At 46.0% G+C, this 19722-nt stretch overlaps 3 protein-coding genes and 1 long non-coding RNA gene across 10 annotated transcripts in view; 3 read left to right on the forward strand and 1 right to left on the reverse strand.

Moving 5' to 3' along the window:
* Positions 1-6203, forward strand: part of dlgap2a (discs, large (Drosophila) homolog-associated protein 2a) — a 200891-nt gene extending 194688 nt beyond the window's left edge. For both annotated transcript variants that reach the window (XM_035532627.2, XM_081722192.1), the window contains 5 exons: positions 1763-1848; positions 1938-2446; positions 2877-2968; positions 5366-5518; positions 5995-6203. In XM_035532627.2, the coding sequence (XP_035388520.2) occupies positions 1763-1848; positions 1938-2446; positions 2877-2968; positions 5366-5518; positions 5995-6195 (1041 nt within the window). In that variant the 3' untranslated portion in view covers positions 6196-6203. The remainder of the gene's footprint in view (positions 1-1762; positions 1849-1937; positions 2447-2876; positions 2969-5365; positions 5519-5994) is intronic.
* On the reverse strand, positions 6145-11970 carry LOC145659464 (uncharacterized). 4 transcript variants are annotated; one of them, XR_014125686.1, is made up of 5 exons: positions 11832-11970; positions 10571-10650; positions 7017-9958; positions 6701-6800; positions 6145-6394 (listed from the first exon to the last, which is right to left on the reverse strand). It is a non-coding gene; the product is annotated as an uncharacterized LOC145659464 (long non-coding RNA). The 4 variants fall into 4 exon arrangements; XR_014125685.1 differs by having other exon boundaries at positions 6145-6800; XR_014125684.1 differs by having other exon boundaries at positions 6145-6870.
* cln8 (CLN8 transmembrane ER and ERGIC protein) lies at positions 10559-16615 on the forward strand. 3 transcript variants are annotated; one of them, XM_027033193.3, is made up of 4 exons: positions 10559-10639; positions 12909-13166; positions 13421-13780; positions 14651-16615. In XM_027033193.3, the coding sequence occupies exons 2-4, from the start codon at positions 12990-12992 to the stop codon at positions 14957-14959; spliced, it is 846 nt and encodes a 281-aa protein (XP_026888994.3). In that variant the 5' UTR covers positions 10559-10639; positions 12909-12989; the 3' UTR covers positions 14960-16615. The 3 variants fall into 3 exon arrangements, with proteins under 3 accessions (XP_026888994.3, XP_026888992.3, XP_026888993.3); XM_027033191.3 differs by lacking the exon at positions 10559-10639 and adding an exon at positions 11855-11995; XM_027033192.3 differs by lacking the exon at positions 10559-10639 and adding an exon at positions 12131-12264.
* A 2030-nt stretch (positions 16616-18645) lies between these two features.
* Positions 18646-19722, forward strand: part of arhgef10 (Rho guanine nucleotide exchange factor (GEF) 10) — a 54209-nt gene continuing 53132 nt past the window's right edge. The window contains 1 exon segment of the mRNA XM_081722191.1: positions 18646-18843. The gene's annotated coding sequence lies outside the window, so the exon portion shown is untranslated.

Raw genomic sequence — 19722 nt, forward strand, 5'->3', positions numbered from 1 at the left:
ACGGAGAAAATGTTGACACACACACACACACACACACACACACACACACACTTTACACAGCCGTCTGTTTATCTTGGGTTTAGCGTTTAATCTGTTATTTCATTTTCCCCCTTGCTCACTCTCTCTCACTGTCCTGTGTGTGTGTGTGTGTGTGTGTGTGTGTGTGTGTGTGTGTGCATGTGTATGCATATACATTAGTGTGTGGGTTGGTGTGTACGCGCGTGCGTATGTGTTTGTGCGGGTGTGTGTGTGTGTGTGTGTGTGTGTGTGTGCGTGTGTGTGTGTGTGTGTGGAGGGTCATTCCCAGTGGAGGGTCATTCCCAGTTCTCATCTTTTCACCACTTTTTTCTGTCTGTCTCTCTGACATCTACGGGATTATATAAGAGTAATCCCAGGACTCCAGGAATCCTGCTTATCTTCAGTACAGCCAGTACAGAGCTAGTCTGAGTTTCACGTGCCCACCAAATCATGAAATGAAACCACGGAATGGAACAGCGTGAAAACCTGTGAGCATTTTCAGTTTGATTGCATTTTTATTTGTTGGTTGGTTTATTCATTTAAAGTGATGTATTTATTTAAGCCAGGCTGCTTTGTTCATGACCTGAAACAGAACGAGACATTGATACACCGAGGGTTGCCAGTTCAACTCCCACCACTGCCAGGTTACCACTGTAGGGCCACTGAGCAAAACCCTCAACCCGCAATTACTCAAGTTGCTTTGGATAAAAGTGTCAGCTAAATGCCTTAAGTGTGAATTTGTCCAAAGAACCTTTTAGTTCTGCATTGTATTAATCTATTTTCACCCCCCCAAGTCATATTCTTGAAATTGGTCTCTCTCTCTATCTGTTGCTTTGCCATTCTCGGCCACATGCGAAACCCTAAAACGTGACCTAAAGTGAACTTGTCTGACGGAACCTTCCCTTCAGACGTGTACAAGTCGTGTAAGTCAAACACATTTTTATGTGTCTAGGTGTGAATAAATACATTTCTCAGAAGTCCGTAACGCTAGGTGATAAAGCGTGTAGCCTCACCCAGAGAGTACAGAGTTTTGATCGTAACACACAACAGAACGGACTTAGGCTTCCAACCTAGTAGTTAAGCGTTTAAAACTGACCTGCCCTAGTTGAGTTTACTAGTTATTTCCCTTCTTGGTAACCAAGAAATCTGGAGAGATGAGTGTGAACTCTATTGTTCAAAAGCGAATTAAGATCAGTTCAAATTATGCCAAATCTCAAAGTATTAGTATGTTTGTGTGTGTGTGTGTGTGTTTCATATTGTCTCTGTCTTGCTCATTTTCTCGTCTTTTCTCTGGTTATGTTTTCATAATAAATGGAGTTGTTCTTTGTAGGCCTCCATTACTCCTTCACGCCTTCATAAATCACTGCGCTCTTATTTGCTAAGGTGCGTGTGGCATCGCACTGGTGCGTGTGTGTGTACACAAAGTTGTATTCTTCCCATGGCCCATCTTCTGATGGGTCAGAGCTGGGACCGTTTCTGCCCAGCCTCGGAGAGCACGATTACAGATCTGACCAGTTCTTTGCTCTCCGAGATGCTGGCCGCCTTCCACTGGGTGTTTTCCGTTCGCAACGAGAGGGTGGCGAGCTGGGCTCAGCTACGGCGTTCCGGCATGCCGAGATAACGCGGCTCCGCCGAGGGCCTCTGGTGTCGGATCGGGCGTGACGGAAGTCTTGATGATGTCGTGCCTTGGTGGTCGTGGGCGGAGCCAGCCACCAGCCGTGACGGGGTGTCTGTGTGTCCACAGGTGGAGGCAGCCACGGACTCGGAGTCGGAGAGCAAAGGATCGCGGGAGTATCACTCCGTAGGAGTGCAAGTGGAGGACGACAAGCGGTGAGCTGTCCCTCCGTCTCCGGACGGAGACTTATATGAGTCTCGCTGACATGTGAAGCTGCTATGAGACTCTGTGTGTGTCCTTTAAGCCTGGGCAGGTTCAAACGCTCCAACAGCGTGACGACAGCCGTGCAGGCTGACCTGGAGCCCGAGGTGTTCCCAGCCACAGAGGACAAGGGCCTGCAGTTCGGCGGCGCTTTCCACCACCAACTCCACCACCAACTCCACCACCAACTCCACCAGCAGCGCCACAGCGAGCCCAGCACACCCACCCAGTACGGCGCCGTGCGCACCGTGCGCACGCAGGGGCTCTTCAGCTACCGCGAGGACTACCGCTCTGCCAACGAGCTGCCCAGCCCTCAGCGTGCCACCCCCGAGCCGTGGGCGGAGCCTCCGGACGGCGCCGCCCGCGAGCCCGCCCCCGCCGTGGCCGTCACGGTGACCCCGCCCCAGGGATCCGAGCCGGGCAGGGCGTCGCCGTCCGCACGCAGGGACGGGAGCTGCTTCATGCAGCTCTTGCATGGCCAGAGCAAGAGGATGGAAGGGTGGTGCAAGGAGATGGAGCAGGAGGCAGAGGAGAATGACCTGATGGAGGAGAGTGAGTATGCAGACAGGCAGGCTAAGCGCGGGATGCCGGCCTTGGGCCTTAGTGGACATGATTCGTGTTCTGCACAATGTTATTTTGAACTTGACAACAATGCTGTGCGTGTGTGTCTGCGTGTGTGTGGGTGTGTGTGCGTGTGCGTGCGTGGGTGTGCGGGTGTGCGTGTGTGTGTGCGTGTGTGTGGGTGTGCGTGTGTGTGTGCGTGGGTGTGCGTGTGTGCGTGGGTGTGCGTGTGTGCATGTGTGTGTGGGTGTGTGTGCGTGTGTGTGTGGGTGCGCGGGTGTGTGTGTGCGTGTGTGGGTGTGTGCGTGTGTGTGTGGGTGCGCGGGTGTGTGTGTGTGCGTGTGTGGGTGTGTGCGTGTGTGTGTGGGTGCGCGGGTGTGTGTGTGGGTGTGCGGGTGTGTGTGCGGGTGTGTGTTTTCAGTCCTAGGTAAAATACGGAGTGCAGTGGGCAGTGCTCAACTCCTCATGTCCCAGAAATTCCAGCAGTTTTACTGGCTGTGTCAGCAAAACCTGGTAGGTGGTATATCAGAAATACTTATCTTTCTGTGTTTAGGTGCGTGAGTTTGTGTGTGTGTGTGTGAGAGAGAGAGAGGGCATGAGGAAGACAAAATGTTGTTTTGTTTATTTGTTTTAGACCTCTTTGTACAAAACTCCTTCCAGTGCAGGAGACAGACATTCTCCCAGTATGACTTCATCAGGCTCCAGTGTGTGTGTGTTCTCAGGGTCCCCAGTGTTTAAACCCTGCCCACGTTTCTCCATTCTCTGACTACATTCACAGATACACTCCTTACCCAATCAGAACTGCCCAATAAGAAGTCAATATCAATCCATTTGGCAGTTGAGTGACAGCTGGGAGGAGCTCAGAGGAGCCGGTGCAGTACACGGGTTCTGGTGGTACTGAATACAGTACATGGTTCTAGTGGTACTAAATACAGTACACAGGTCTGGAGGTACTGAATACAGTATACGGGTTCTGGTGGTAGTGAATACAGTACACGGGTTTTGGTGGTACTGAATACAGTACATGGATTCTAGTGGTACTGAATACAGTACACGGGTCTGGAGGTACTGAATACAGTACATGGGTCTGGAGGTACTGAATACAGTACACAGGTTTTGGTGGTACTGAATACAGTACATGGGTTCTAGTGGTACTGAATACAGTACACAGGTTCTAGTGGTACTGAATACAGTACATGGGTCTGGAGGTACTGAATACAGTACACGGGTTCTAGTGGTACTGAATACAGTACACGGGTTCTAGTGGTACTGAATACAGTACATGGGTCTGGAGGTACTGAATACAGTACACGGGTTCTAGTGGTACTGAATACAGTACACGGGTTCTAGTGGTACTGAATACAGTACATGGTTCAGTCATAAAATAAAACAATTTAATTTAATCAGTTGTTTTGACCCTAAGTTTGTTACTGGATGTAGGTGTGTTGTTATTAGGAATACGCAACGATTCCTTTTCACATACTTCAAATGAGGAGGAAATTCCGGAACATGATTCCTACGATTCCTGAAGTAACCTTTCTCCCCTTCCTTAATTTGATATCTAATCATTGCTTGTGTTCACTCGATGAGGGCATAACCCATAATTATTGGAACTGCAACCAGCATAGTCGTCCTAAATGTGTGGGCATTTGTTTTGTATTCAGAAAACAATTTGCAAACAGCATTTGTGAGGAATCGATAGTTTCTGATCCAGGTCACTCAATAGGACAGTGAAAGCTGGCAGGGTACACTCCAGTACAGTCTGTCAGCTGACTCCAGGACAGTCTGTCAGCTGACTCCAGTACAGTCTGTCAGCTCACTTAAGACGTCAGCTGATTTGAGATTGTATCAGCATGGAGTCAGCAGTGGTGAATTAAAACTTCCACTTGACTGGACAATGTAAACTACATGGCATATAAATAAGTGTCTCTACAGAGTAGGTGCAAAAATGAAGTGTGCAGGTGGTGTGATATAACAGACAGAAGACAGAGGACGGGAGGGAGGTGTGGGTTTGAGAAGAAGAAGGGTTTCCCGTGGAGCTGCAAGAAGCGACGTGCCCAGAGCTAAGGGGTCTAGACCTTCTCACCACGTGTTGGAAATGTCACTGTTAGCTTGGTGAACTGCTTAAATTGTTTAATAGCAGAAACACTTGGCTATCGTGACATTTCCACGGATGCTTTCAGACCTCACAGAAGCGTTTAATCTTCCTTGTGGCACTGAGAAAGTGTGGGAGGAACACAGCAAACTTCTGAGCAGGCATTTGAGCAGGGCAGCTTTTTTCTCCCTGCCAGTCTTGAGCGTTAAGTGGTCATGTGTTGACATCATGCAATCTTTATGGGAGTGGTAGAGTTTAAAAATTAAGCTCTCTCTCTCTCTCTCTCTCTCTCTTTCTCTCTCTCTCTCTCTCTCTCTCTCTTTCTCTCTCTCTCTCTCTCTCATATTGAGAAAATATGGACCTTTCCTGAATTTGCCTCTGGAGCTGATTTGGATGCAGAAGTAGCTGTACTTATTTATATGAAATATATATATATATAAATCAGAAAAACCAGCTTCATTGACCAGTATTTCATTATTCAATGTGACCTCCCCCAGAGGAGGATGTGCCCCCCCTCTGAGTTTTGGTTCCTCTCCAGGTTTCTTTCTCGTGCTCTAGGGAGTTTTTCCACACCACTGTCGTCCTTGGCTTGTTCACTGGGGGCTTGGACTCGGACATTTGTAAAGCTGCTTTGTGACAGCTGTTGTAAAAAGTGCCATATATATATATATATATATATATATATATATATATATATATATATATATATATATATATGCATTTGAGTTTCCATATACATATGCAGTGAGGTGTAGCAAGGAAATACACAACAATGTCTAACAGCACACTATATCTGCTCACTGCTGCCCCTACAGGATCCAAGTGCCATGCCACGGCCCACCTCTCAGGACCTGGCTGGGTTCTGGGACTTGCTGCAACTCTCCATCGACGACGTCACCTCAAAGTTTGATGAACTGCAGAAGATCAAGAGTAACAATTGGAGGCTCCTCGACAGCCCCGTGAAGAAGGCAAGTTCTTATTGGCAAGTGGGTCTGTACATGCCAATAGTCAAATTTGTCTACGGTACCGTGTCCCGTAGACACATCGGGGGTCGTTTAACAGGGGAAATGTGCTGTATGTTGCAGCTGACTCACTGAATAATTCACTTGACCTCATTTTAAAAGTCAGAAATCAATCATCTTTAGTCAGCCAAATTATGTTTTCTGAATCCCACTGTAAATGTTCATTTAAAAGAGATTCTTTTATTATGGAAGATTTCTGTCCATTGAAGTGTTTTATGTCATTCAAGTTGGATATTCAGGGGCATGCTGTGGGATAAAGACAACAATAATCCAGTGATTATTTAGTGGTAAATGGTCCTTTCATCAGTAGGTCAGAGTAAGGTTATGGAATTATGAGAATATTAGTCAAGCAGCTTCACTTCAATTCATTTTTTAGTGTAATTAAATTTATGTGTGTGTGTGTGTGTGCGTGCGTATCTCAGCTCCCGCCTCCTGTGCCAAGGAAGACTCTCCGTAAAAGTGTGACACAGGAAAAGTCTCTAGACCTGCCTGACCGTCACAGGCAGGAAGCTCGGAGGCGTCTCCTGGCCGCCAAGCGGGCGGCTTCCTTCCGGCAGAACTCGGCCACGGAGCGGGCGGACAGCATCGAGATCTACATCCCTGAGGCACAGACGAGACTGTGACAGAGCCCAGGACCCGGGAAACCAGCTCCACCATCGCTGTCTCCATCCTAGCCCCTCCACCTTCAGCCAGCGAACGCCCTGCAAAGCCAAAACCGGACGGCGCTCTGGGGGTCATCGCGTGCCCCTTGGCTGACAGAGCCAACCAACATCTCCTTCTGTCTGAAATGTCTCGAAGACCAAGGAAGTGCCGCTCGTGAGGCTGGAATAACAACATAATAAAGTTATGACAGGTCTAAACAGCAACCAAAATAAATTGAGGTCGTTCATGTGAACATAAATCTCCCGAAAGCAAGTTCGAGATTGACATGTTGAAGTATTAGTACCCCAACAAATTTTATACTGTTGTTGTAGAGAAACTAAATAAGTTGTCTAGTAAACCAAGACGTACGCTGACAAGCTTACATCTTGAAAACTTTATCAACCTAGCCTTACAATTTATCACTAAAATGGTGTTATTTAGTACGTTATATAAGTAGTGTAAACAGAATTTGCCTATACTGCTCACCAGAGGCAAGTGTGTGGTGGCTAATCAGAGAAGCGGCTTGAGGCCTCGGTGCTTTTTTAGATTTTCCACATCATCAAAGTGCTATTACCAACACTGGGACCTGAAACCAGCATCAGGTAACACGAGGGGTTCAACTTCTTTCTTTGTTTTGTTTCTGAAAGGATGGAGGTCTAAAAAATAATTAATTGCTTTTTTATGTTTGGAAGTTTCATGTTTCCACTCACCGCCCCCCCCCACCCCCATATCTCTCTCTCTCTCTCATTTTTTCTCTCTTTCCCTTTCTCTGAGTTCGTGTAAAGTGCCAATGTTACAATACCTCAGACGTGTATGTTGGACTGCATCTACAGGTCAAAGGGCAACGTCCAGTTATGAGTCATTACATGAATATTTGTAGGTAACTGAAGAACAAGGGAGCCCTTATTCCCAGAAAGTCAAACGTGCCGCTCTAAAGGTGAAGACATCGAGAATTACTAGTCAGAGCTTATCATCTTACTACAAGAAATCAAATATACATTGAACAACAACATTACACCTGCACCATGTAATATGGCTTGTGCCAATTTTCTTATTTACGCTTTCATAATCCATTCCATTGAACTGGTTTATATCTCATTTTATGGTAGATATTTGGGGATGGATTTGCTTAGATCTTTAAAATCAATCAAAATGTAAAAAAGGTTATAAAAAAAAAAAATGCATTTTTGCACTTACTTCTTCTAAATATACTCCTGTATGTATTTCCAAAGGAAATGTACTTACTGACATTCACAAAAGGTATTGTTGCAGTTGAATTGCAAGAATACGTAAGGGTGACGATATGAGTTCTGCACCATTTATTCCTACACAGCCACCTGCCAGTCAGACGCTTGCTGGAGGGTCTCTGAGCCCCAAACAGATAACGGTCACATGGATCCCCTTTTCCATCTTTATTTGGGCCACTTCCAGCTAACTGTACTGACAGAGGCTGACCCCAGCAGCCAGTCGGTAGACTCGGCAAGATCAAGGAAAAACTGATCTGAAGTCAGCGTTTTCCCCCATAATCTAAGCGGAAACCAAATAGTAGTTTTGTAGTTTGAATGCTTTATCCTGCGTTCGAACTAGCACTGACCACGCCGTGGCCATGAGTGAATGAGTAATCGTTACGCTTGTTTTGAGGGTAGGTGGTATGTTCCAGTGTGCGTCTGTGTTTGGTTAGCAGCAAGGCATGGACAGTCCCAGATTTCTTTCCCATATCGTCTGTACTTCTTGTTTGTGTAGCACCCGGTGTAACTGATCAAGCCAGAATCAAGAATCTCACCCAGGGTTGTTTTCATTTACTTGTGCCCTTTCTCAGGGCCATGACCTTTCATGGGGGGCTCTGTTGTCCACAGCCTGTCTCTGTGGCTCAAAGAACAGCAGACGAGCAGATGTAAACGGCACCGGCGTGGCGTGCAAACACCACGCGCTGACCTGCCCTTAATCGGCTGTCGGACAGGTCCTGGGTCTCACCGGCGCAGTTGGGGAATGCTGGGAAATTGCTCATATTTTGAGAACACAAAAGGCTACAGCCTCTGTAAACTGTGCCATGGTGTTGTGATGTGCTCTGCAGAAGGGCCGTTTCTGTTTCAGAAGTGGAAACAAAACTAAATTTCCATTTCAGTCCTGCTCATTCCGTTCGATATTTTTACTGCAGTGTAAGTCCTTTCCCTTCTTGTGTTAATCTGTGGGTTTTTAGTTTACGAAAATGGCAACACCGCTCAGGATTGAGCGTGCTCACTTCTGCGTGGCCTGCTTTGCTCTGAGAGAGACAGGAAGTCTTAATGTGTCTCGCTGTGGACAGGGTTCCAGACCTGCCTTTTGAAAGCCTCTTGGGGCCAGAGCGCTTTTAGGGCACGTCACCACCTGCTGGAGCACTGTGGGAGTGTTTTCAGCTGACGACTCTGACGAGGACATGGCAGGAGCGATCCTGTAATCAATAACAGAAACAGTCTCCACAAATTGGCCTTTGCTAAGTAATTTAATGGTGAGACAGCGTGCTTTCTGAAATGTTGCAGAATTCTCTCAGTCCCATAACTAGTTACCACTCTGAAAAACGTACAGTTCTTTCAGAAGGTGAAAGTGCAGGTCAGGGTGCCAAACACAACCTTCCCCACCTCTCTACCTTTGGGACAGGCTTCTGGACACTAATTAGGCCTCGTTGTGAATCTCCATCGGCAGGGTAAACCAGCGCTGAGGAACGTCCCTGCAAGTACCAAACCTAGATTAATTTTTATCTAACGTTCATAGTACATATAAGGTTATGATTGGACACCCAAGCCTTGTAGTCTGGACAGGTGTTATACTTAGTTGTAATACAAAAACGAAGCAGTACTATGTCCAAAATATGTGTGCCAAAAATGGTTCCTGTAATATTGTCTAAGTGCAGAACAAACTTAGGTTTATAATGATGGGAATTCTTTGCTTTCTTAGTGGACAGTATCTTTGTTTTGTTCTCGCTCTTTCTTTCTTTAACGCGTTTTCATAACTACATGTATTTATTTATAATTCACTGTGCTGCGTTTGATCCAGAAGCTCCAGGCGGTGAAGGTCTAGAATGCTGCTCAGATCTAGTTCTGAAAGTGCATCAGTGTGCTCCACAGGAACCAAGAGGAGTGATCAGGGAAGAGATCTGAGGAGTGATCAGAGGGGTGATCAGAGGGGTGAGCTGAGGGGTGATCAGAGGAGTGATCAGAGGGGTGAGCTGAGGGGTGATTGGAGGAGTGCAGATAGCAGTGATCAGGGGAGAGATCAGAGGGGTGAGTTGAGGGGTGATCGGAGGAGTGCTCCGTGGGCCACTCTACTCACTCCTGTGTCTTGAGTCAAGAAACTGCTGTCTGCCGCACAAGTAAATTAAACCAGTAGTCAGAAATGATGAGCAAAGTTAGCCTTTACACATGCTCTCTCATCACAATGGGCTGGAACTGAGTTTTGAGTCAAATGCCACACTGTAATATTCGCCTGCTTCTGCCAGATCGATGTGTGCAGGGTGCCACTCCGTCATTACAGTAGGACTACGCACATGAACCCTGCATTCCCTCTCACCTCAGAACATGTGTGTACCAGCTGCGCTGCATGAGGTGCGTTTACCATCGCAGGCTCCCTTCTGCCAAGCCACAAGCTTTTCAGTCCGGTGGTCTCCTGGCCCCTCACAACCCGCCACCTTCCAGATTTATGTCTGATTTTGCCATCCAGTGGAGTCAAGGCTGAGATGAGCTAAAGTCTCAGAATATGAAAGAACATCTAAAAAGAAAATAAATATAATGAAGGTTAATATATTAAAATGTAGTTGTTTAGCTAAAAATATTTTTAATTTATTATACTGTATAGGCTATCATATCAATATTAAGGATGAATATAATACCAAATATTCATTATTTGTACAGAAATATATATATATAGATATATAAATATATAAATGAAACTTCATTGAAACAAAACTATTTTCTTCTGTTCCTCATGGTTTAGTTTCTTATTTTGTTGCCTGGGTTGTTTTGATACACTGTTATGATGGCATGCAAGGTACTGATACTGAATACTGATACTGAATGTTTGCTTCCTTTCTCTTTGTATTACATTGCTGAATGTTGTATGTTGATTTCTTTATTTACATTTTATCGCACTAATGTATTTATCTACTTATTCAAGTGTTTCGTTTGTATTTAAAATATGGTTTGGAGACATTTACAGCATTCTGATACTTTTGAGATTTTTTTTCCATGTGATGTTTATTTACTTCGTTGGTCATCAAATGTAAATATTTCTGCCATTAAATTTTTTGGAAGAAAACATTTGTATATTATTTTGAGTAAACGTGGTCATGTCTCTTATAACAAAAGTGGGCAGGAGTCTCACCCAGTGACCAAACCGAAGTCATACGGAGACACAGCTCGGGTGGAGCGGCCTGCGTCTTCTCCAATACGCGTAAGGAACACCTTTTAGATTAGATTACAATAAGTGTCGATTAGATTTAAAATAAGTTCGATTATATTAAAAATAATTATCGATTAGATTAAAATAAGTGTAGAATAGATTATAATAAATGTCGATTGGATTAAAATAAGTGTCGATTATATTAAAATAAATGTAGATTAGTGGCCACGGCAACACGCTGTTAAATGAACCTACCATCTAAACCAGAACATCGTGGATGTGGAAAAACTAACTTAAAATTTGAACTAATGTTGAGACTCAAATGATTGATTACAGTGAGAATTTATGTCAATTTGTGAAGAATGATTAGACTTCGTTGAAACATTTCGATGACTTTTTCCCCGCTAATATTGCGTTTCAGAGCAGTCGCTCTTTTACATAAGTCAAGCTTGGGGTGCGCGTCTACATACGGCCTTACGGTAGCCAGTGAGACGCCGTTGGTGGGAGAAGCTGATCGCACTTTTTTTTACTGCTGTCTGTGCAAATCTATAAGAAATGTGTTAATTAATTCTAGGGGTTATTTAAACATATCTTACTAAGGTATAATGCACCAAAGGAAAATGAGTCAAAACCTATGTAGAAGAGAAAAATATTTACATTTGTTGAAAAATCAAACTTTCCCGTTAATCTATTTCTTTTCGGTTAAATCCACTTTTTATAGAGAACTTTCTTGTCTACGAATGATAAGATTTTCAATTCCATTACCCTTAATTCCAGCAGTAAAACACTTCAAAGTAAAATCATGAGTATATAACAAAATGTTCTTCGAGAATTTAGTGAAGTGGTCTGATACCAACTGTCTTATTTTATAGTTTGTCCTGTTGCATATGTGGAACAGAACACATTTTACAGGAGTTTGGCGTCCCAGTGCTGAAATGTCATATGCTGTCATGGTGAATAGGTTATCCAAGAATATAGTGGAGGGAGTTTATAAATATTTTATTTGTTTTATGGAATTTTAAAATATACCGTAGTGAACCGATTAGCCATTTGCACAATTGTGCTATGTAATTTCTCCATTTTCACAGTAAAAACAAGAAAATCTTATCCCGAGTAGCTAAGAAAGTGATCTTTATAAATATAGTGGATTTAACTGGAACGGGATTTCACAGGAAAAGTTTGAAATTCCAACAAATGTAAGACTTTAATCTTCCACATGTTTTAACATCGATAGTTTTCGTACCTTAGGCGTCAGTACGTGTTTAAGCCAAACCCAGCTACCATATGAGATGTAGCGCACACTCAACCGAGGTTACGCGACGCGCAGCTGGCTCTTTGAACGGGCGGTTCTGGACTCAGTACTCGGAGTATGTCGGGCCGAATGCGTTCGGTTTGGTTCAGTCCAAGGTTTGTTAGCCCCGCTCTCTGGAGGACCCTCAGCTAGTTAAGCGGATGTTGGGCTGCAGATAAACTTCGGCTTGTCAGCGTTGAGCACTGGGCTCGTCCTACCGCTGTTGTAGCTAGATAACGTTGGCGGTTTGAGCCGTGGTAACTTGCGGTTAACGCTAGCTGGCTGTTGGTCAAAGGCCAGTGACAAGACAGTCGGTTTTGTAGCGTTAGTTTAAACACGGAACCTGAACGCAAACCAGTGAACCTCTGAGTGACGGCGAGCTTTTGTAAGGATGGTAGCTGGAATTACTGTGCGCTAACGCTACGGCTCAGACTAAAGCTACGGCTAAAGCTAGCGCTACGGCTCAGACTAAAGCTACGGCTCAAGCTAGCGCTACGGCTCAGACTAAAGCTACGGCTCAGACTAAAGCTACGGCTAAAGCTAGCGCTACGGCTCAGACTAAAGCTACGGCTAAAGCTAGCGCTACGGCTAAAGCTAGCGCTACGGCTCAGACTAAAGCTACGGCTCAGACTAAAGCTACGGCTAAAGCTAGCGCTACGGCTCAGACTAAAGCTACGGCTAAAGCTAGCGCTACGGCTCAGACTAAAGCTACGGCTAAAGCTAGCGCTACGGCTCAGACTAAAGCTACGGCTAAAGCTAGCGCTACGGCTCAGACTAAAGCTACGGCTAAAGCTAGCGCTACGGCTCAGACTAAAGCTACGGCTAAAGCTAGCGCTACGGCTCAGACTAAAGCTACGGCTAAAGCTAGCGCTACGGCTCAGACTAAAGCTACGGCTAAAGCTAGCGCTACGGCTCAGACTAAAGCTACGGCTAACGCTAAAGCTAGCGCTCAGGCTAGCTGTCGCGCTTGTGTTTCGGTAACTTCAGAATGCCCGTGCTGTGTATTTTTAACAGTCTCCTCCACTTTAGGCGGCTGGTGTATAATCTACGGCCCTAGCCTCGCCGAGCTCTGAGGGAAGCTCCAGGTTGTGAGCTGGTGAGCACGCAGCCATGGTGTCCACCCCGCCGTGTGTCGGCGTCCTCTGTGACCTGGACTTCTCCTCCGCCGGCCTGCGGATGCAGGTGGTCGGCCTGGGCTTCCTCTTCTACAGCTTCGTCTTCCTCGCCGCCCACGGCCTCTCGGCCGCCCTGTGTGCAACCTACCGCGGCCTGCCCGCCAAAGAAAAGGTGCCCCAACCTTGTGGACCTTGAGCGCTTAGATGCCGTACGGGTTGTTTTTCCTGCTCAAACACAGACCTAATTTAACTGTAATGTGGTGATTGGAGTGTGGTGTGTAGGCACAGACATTACACTGATGCATAACATTACTAACCACGTTTAGTCACGCATCACCTCTGTTAAATACTCTACTAGTGTAGCCCTTTAAGGCTGCTGTCCTGACCATGAAAAGTCATAATGAGGTGGTGTCGTATGCCGTGCAGGTGTTTTGGGACCTGGCCGTCACACGGGCACTGTTCGGCGTGCAGGGCACAGCGGCAGGCATCGGGGCGCTCACCGAGGACGGTGCCTTGTTTGCGGACAAGATGCGCGGACAGGCAGGCTGGTCGTGGTTCACCGTGCTGACCGCCCTGGGCTTCTTCCTGTTCGAGAACATGGCTCTGCATTGCTCCGGCCTGGTCTTTGGATCGCTTGACCTGACCCTGGCCCTCCACCACGCCTACGCCCTGGTCGGCTACACCTGGGCAGCGGGCAGCGTCACGCTAGGTCACTTCCTGCCCGTGTTCACCCTGTTGTTGGAGATGAGCACACCGTTCACCTGCGTGTCTTGGGTGATGCTCAAGGTGAGAGAGTGATGTGTTGGGAGTGGCTTGAACTCCAACAGTCTGCAGCAATTTTGAGCTTTTCTAAATTTGCTTTATGGGCAGACCAGGAAAGAGCCAACTATGTCGCATTTCTGTGTTTTGTTGTTTGTATGTTTGCTTGTTTTTTATGAATTGAGTTAATTTTGAGTTGATGAAACTGTTTGCTTTGGAAATTTTAGTTTTTTATGTTCCGTGTCACTGTGAGAGGAGAAGTGTATTGTAAACAGGAATACAGGACTGTGTCTGTCTGTGATGGGCTCAGAAAAAGTACGAGACCAAAAGGACCTGGAAATGTGGGCTTTTCTTTTTTTGTTCTTTTTTTTTGTCCCTCGTGATAGTTTGAAAAGTTTTCTGTTTCTGTTTTATGAAATTAGAGGTTTCTGTTCCCTTGTTAAAGATGAAGCTTTTGCATGTAAAGTGGCCAAACAAGCTCATCAGTAATGCGTTGCTCTTAGAAAGAGGAACTTATTCTGCCATCACTGTCTCACCAAGGTTAAGAATAGTGCAGTACTGTGAACGTTTTTAACTTTTGAAAGAAACACTTCTGAAAACTGTCATTTGCATCTCATTGCCAGTTTGCATGCTTCCTATAATTAAATGGTGATCTAGTTATCAGTCAAGGTTCACTGGCCATAAGATAAAGACTTTCATTGCATTAAGTCACAGCAAAATTAGTTTGTTTTGAATTGATTATGCGTTTTTGGGTCCCTGTGTTAGCTCTGGTGTCTGTATCTTAATTTAACTTGAAATTGAATGTTACTTTTTACATCTTGATTAACTTTACCGTTCATTTGTTTTTGTTTTTTTTTCTTTCCTGACTCACTTCCTGCCTCCGTACCCTGGACCTAGGCCGGCTGGTCACGGACTCTGCTCTGGAAGGCCAATCAGTGGGTGATGATTCACATGTTCCACTGCAGAATGGTTATTTCCTACTACATGTGGTGGGTGTGCTGGAGCTACTGGGAGGAGATGAAGACACACGTGGCCCTGGTCCCCAGGCTGGTCTTCCTCACGGGTCTGACCCTCCTCACCCTCGTCTTCAACCCCGTTTGGACACACAAGAAGACCATGCAGCTGCTCAAACCTGTGGACTGGAACTTCGGAGATAAGCCGCCTCCCGAGAATGGGCCCCAGCAAAAGAAGCCTCACTCCAGCTGATCAGAGCAGACACCCGTGGGCTGATGGGAAATGGTGTCTCTTCTTAAGCCTGGAGGTGTCTGATTGGGATAAGGGCTGATGGTACAGTTCTTATTGATTGTTTGTTTGTTACTTCAGAGCTCTGTGGTCAAACTTATTTTTTATGCTGGATCTTGAGAGAGAGATATTTTTGTATTAAGCTTCTGGAAGCAGGTTACTAAGCGACACCATACTAATGCAAAGAGTAATGCGTGTTTTTCAAGTAAGGCAATCTTGCTAAATAAATATAAACCAAATGTCAGTGAATTTCCAACTACAGAACCAAAATCTGAGTTTTCCGCTTAGGGTTTTTGATGAGCAGTTTTGTTTGGTGTATATGTAACTTATTGTATTTAGCAGTTAGTCCAATGGTTTATCGGGTCTTGTGCTCTACTGTCAAATCTTATTACGGGTGAACAGACCATTTGGGTCAACAACCACAGTGCAGATCTCCTGTCTGCAAGAGAGTCTTTGCACTGCAAGCTGTTGGCAAGCGAGGGAGAACGGAAGAGCTATCTTTCTCTCACCTTGCCTGTCGAGTTCAGAGTTCTCAAGCTTACCATTTTTTATTTATAGCATTTAAAATTCAAATGTTCTCTTGATGTTGCCTGTCTGCTGGCAACAACAGATTATATGAAGTCTAAGATACACACCAGTGTGTCTATAAAACTGCCACGTAGTAATTAAATAGGAAAGACATTTTTCTCTGGGATTAATTAAAGTGGACCGCAAGTTTGCGCTGGTTGACCTTCATTTAAGCAGCGCTCTGCTTTTTGCAGTGTTTTATGGTGTAATAGGTGGTAAGAGGTGTTTCAGACTTTATGATTTGTTTGCTGAATGGACATTTATTTCGTCCTATTTATATCCATGGATGAACTTCACTAACAGCCTGATCGTGTCATTCTCCAACCCATTAAAGTTTTGGTGTTTTGGCACCAGCTCAGTGGAGCGCTGTGCTTTTTAAGATACGGCACTTTGAGAGGATGTTTGGTTCAGCTTATTACGAGTGGCAGTGGAACGTCTAACTTGATTTAATTACAAGACCTCACGAAACCTGTGACAGAGCCCAGCCTGTCTAGCTGTTCAGCATTCTTCATTCATTTTGAAAAGTACTTTTTTTTTTTTTTCTAATTAAACCAGGCCCTGCTCAGACTCGAGGTCAGTGAGTTCATGAGAAGAGCCGAGAGGATGTATTCTGAATGATTACAACTATTACCACTGTTTAGTGGTAATAGTCAATACTCAATACTCATCATTACTGTTACATTATAGCTCTCATACGTTTGCCTTGCTAGCGTCCTGTGACGTAACAAAATGGCGCAGTGTTTTTTTTTCTTTCTTCTTAGCTGTTGCATTGGCATGTAGCGGGTTCCTACTCGTAAACCATAAATACCGTGCTTCCAGGTATCATGGAAGGAAATGTGTGCCTCCCTGCTTGTAGCGAGCCTGGGGGGGGGTGCATTCCTTTTCCACAAGTTGCATTATTCCCCCCCCCCCCAAAAAAAAACAAAAACAAAACAAAACCTTTCCTGTTTACCTTAGTTTCAGTTCTGCCCAAGACATACTGTTGTAAAATGGTTTTTCCACTGTGTTGTGTTAAAATAAGCAGAATGCCTAATAAAAACTAAATGGAACGCATGCGAGCTCCATCCCTTCTGTTCTGACGCTTAGGAAAGACCTCGTTAAAGGTTTGCGGTGAGCACGTGAGACACTTCAGACAGACGCGTCAAGGTGATCACAACAGCTCGCTTTGTTGAGTACATCCTAGTGCCTCCTGAACTTTGCCTGTCTGTAATTATTTAGCCTTTGTTCCTGGTCAGAAGGGAGGGGTGGTGTCATCTCAATGGTTCACTCTATCCACAAGACCACAGAGTGGGAAGTTATAAAGGGAAAAGGAACGGAATGCTATGACTGTTGGGAAGTCAACGTGGTCACACGTGTGGAATTCCCAGAAAATGAGTATGAGTGGTCTCAGCTCTGAGGTGACATTTGACCTTGGTGAGGCCCTATTAGTCTGTGGACCAGTGGCACTCAGATCTGAAGCTGATATCCATGTTTGGTCTTGGACTTTGTAATCATTTGTAGTTGATTAAGTGATTATTGGTATATTTTGCCACTTTGACGTCACTCCTGACTCCCAGGAAAACGGAACCTGTAGGATCTGCACACTGAGGCTTGATTTGAATTCTTATGCTGTAAACTAAAGCGAGGGAAGCAGAGTTAAACCCGGCCATGTACAAAAAGTGTATTTATGTCCGTTTGCTCTTTTAAATTAAATGTTAATTTTAAAGGGCAAGTTCGCTGAGTAGTTGGGGCAAAACCTTGAAATAGACATCTTGATTCTGTTATACCCTGTACCCTCCTACACCCTACCCTTACGACCACCAGAGGGCAATAATGTACTGTACAGAAGTTCAGACCGACTGTCATTACGCCTACAGCCCATATACACTCGTTTTCATGATTATCTTTTAACAATTATCTAGATGTTTTGTGATAGCATACATTTTCCGTGTCTCAGAAAGAGTGATGCCTTTTTCCCAACATTTTTTATTATTATTTTTCATCTTTTGGATGTAACTTTGCCTTCAGGTCCTGAAATCCCTCCATACCAGTTCGGAGGGCGTAATTGCGACATGGTGTGGGCTCGGTTGCTTTGGGTCGGGGGACGGGCGGCATGACAAACCTGGTTGGTGATTTTGTACAATGAACATCCTGAAACAGGTGAATAAATATACATAAACCACAAAACATATCTGCACACAAAATCAATAACGCTTTCTGGCTTCTTCTGGTTGTTTGTTCCTGTTCCTCACCGGAGCTGTGGGGCTCTCACCGTTACCGTCTACCGGGGGGACAGTCGGACTTTACCGACCAACCAGAGTGTGCGCTAGTCTGCTAAACGCGACATTTACACCCCGACGTGAAGGGAGCTTGGCTTATCAGTGTAAATGACATTGGGAATTTAATGGGACGATCTATGCTGTAATTGACCTGGCTAGCGGCTGATTTTGCTGTTTGTTTCCTTCTTGTTGTAATGGAAAAGCGCTTGCTCAAGAACATTTATCATAAACGCCTGATTGCATGTTTTGGACTTGGTGTATCATTATTCGGGGTGTATTCATCATCCCAGGACTCTCAACCTGTGGACTGAGGAAATGAAGGCTGCCGGACTCAGACTCCTAATATCCCCTTCTCCTAATGTCCTAATATCCCCTTCTCCTCGGGCTCCACCGTCTTCTGCACCGCACAGCTGTTCCGAGGGAGCCGCCTCACGCGCGTCACGCGCGCCGCCCTAGGACGCGCGCGTCGCATCCTCACTGGGAGGCCGGTGGGAATGTGATTGACGTACACGCCAGCCAATTGGAAGCGTGCGCTGGACGTGTGCGCCAATGGGCGTGCAGCAGGAGGTGAGGTCGCGCAGGGCTCGGTTTGCATCTGGGCAAGCCGAGCAGAAGTGTCCGCGCGCAGAACATGGGAAAAGGGAAACACCGAGAGTTGCGCGTGGCTGGCCGTTAAGCGTCACCGCGAGCCACGCAGGCATCCCGCCACCGAATGTTTGATTCGCTTCAGAGGTCTCCGTGTATGGTGAGTAGACCCAGAAAATCTCGGTTTTGGGCGGCCGTCTTGACATTCCCACAAACTCCCGAAATCTCGGAATGTGCAGGATGCAGTGAAACGTCGCCGCGCGACCGTGGCATTGCGAGCGTGCGCTGTCAGGCCGCGAGCAGAACTTCTGCAGAACTTCTCCTTCCATGCGCAGACTCGTCCCAAGTTGCGCCCGCGTGCGGGGTCACGTGGTTTTGTGTGGAATTCCGCTGGACGTGGCGAAGTGACATCTGCGTCCGCGCGCAAGCCTGCGGCGGGTGAGTGGCTTCGCTGGTGCGTGCTGCGCGCGGGTTTACTGATAAACAGTCTGGGGTGTGCATTTGAAAGTCTGAGTGTAGAAGTGCCGCGTGGAGGCTGTGATTTCAGCTGACGGTCTGCGCTTTACACCGAAGTAAACTAAATGCTGTAGGGTAAGACTCGCAATTGACTAGTTTCAAATGCTCAGAAAGTGTTTGTTTCTTCCCTGGGTCCTGGTTTGCCTTGTATGTGGCCTTATGTGTCCAGCAGGCCCTACTGGATTCAAATATCTTGTTTTAATTAAAAAATTGATGGGGATCCTAGTGATTTCAGCTCGTTCTTTTCAAGGATGCAGGTACGCGTCCTTCATCGTGGGCGCACAAGCGGCGTAAATGAACACACATTTATGGTGGTGTTGTCCTTCATTAAGACGCCCGTGTGCTCTTCACATGGGAGAGTTCAGCGGTTTCTCCTGCCTTCGTGTAACAGAGCCATTCTGTTCACTGTCGTGGCCTTTCAGAAATGACTCCTCGAGGCTGCGCTGTGATTCCAGCGGCCTGGGGGTTGGGGAGGCGCTCGCGCTATTGTCCGGGCTGTGCCTGTCCAGCTCACTTTGCGTGAGTGCACGGGAGGGGCAGAGCTCCCACTGAAGCTCATTTGCTTAGTAAATAACACACACAGCCCAGCTATTTGAGGCGTGAGTCAGCCAGCCCAGAGCCGCTCTCTAAATAAACCTGGAAGCTTTGAGTCCTCGCACGTTTCAACGACACGGCGGTGTGTCTGTGTGTATAGTGACGTGTGAAACAGCTGCCCAGGTGCTCGTGCAGTCTCTTGTGATCTCAAAGCCAGACTGCTGCAACTCGCTACTTGCTGGTCTTCCTCTAAGAGCCATCAGATCT

The sequence above is a fragment of the Electrophorus electricus genome, chromosome 10, assembly GCF_041902795.1.
Source record: "Electrophorus electricus isolate QZ-2024a chromosome 10, ASM4190279v1, whole genome shotgun sequence".
Classification (NCBI taxonomy): domain Eukaryota; kingdom Metazoa; phylum Chordata; class Actinopteri; order Gymnotiformes; family Gymnotidae; genus Electrophorus; species Electrophorus electricus.

Bases quoted from the DNA above. Each gene is read 5' to 3' on its own strand.
- cln8 (XM_027033193.3), top strand. From the start codon at position 12,990: ATGGTGTCCACCCCGCCGTGTGTCGGCGTCCTCTGTGACCTGGACTTC. The intron at 13,167-13,420 runs GTGCCCCAACCT...TATGCCGTGCAG, and splicing joins GCCTGCCCGCCAAAGAAAAG to GTGTTTTGGGACCTGGCCGT. The intron at 13,781-14,650 runs GTGAGAGAGTGA...CCCTGGACCTAG, and splicing joins TGTCTTGGGTGATGCTCAAG to GCCGGCTGGTCACGGACTCT.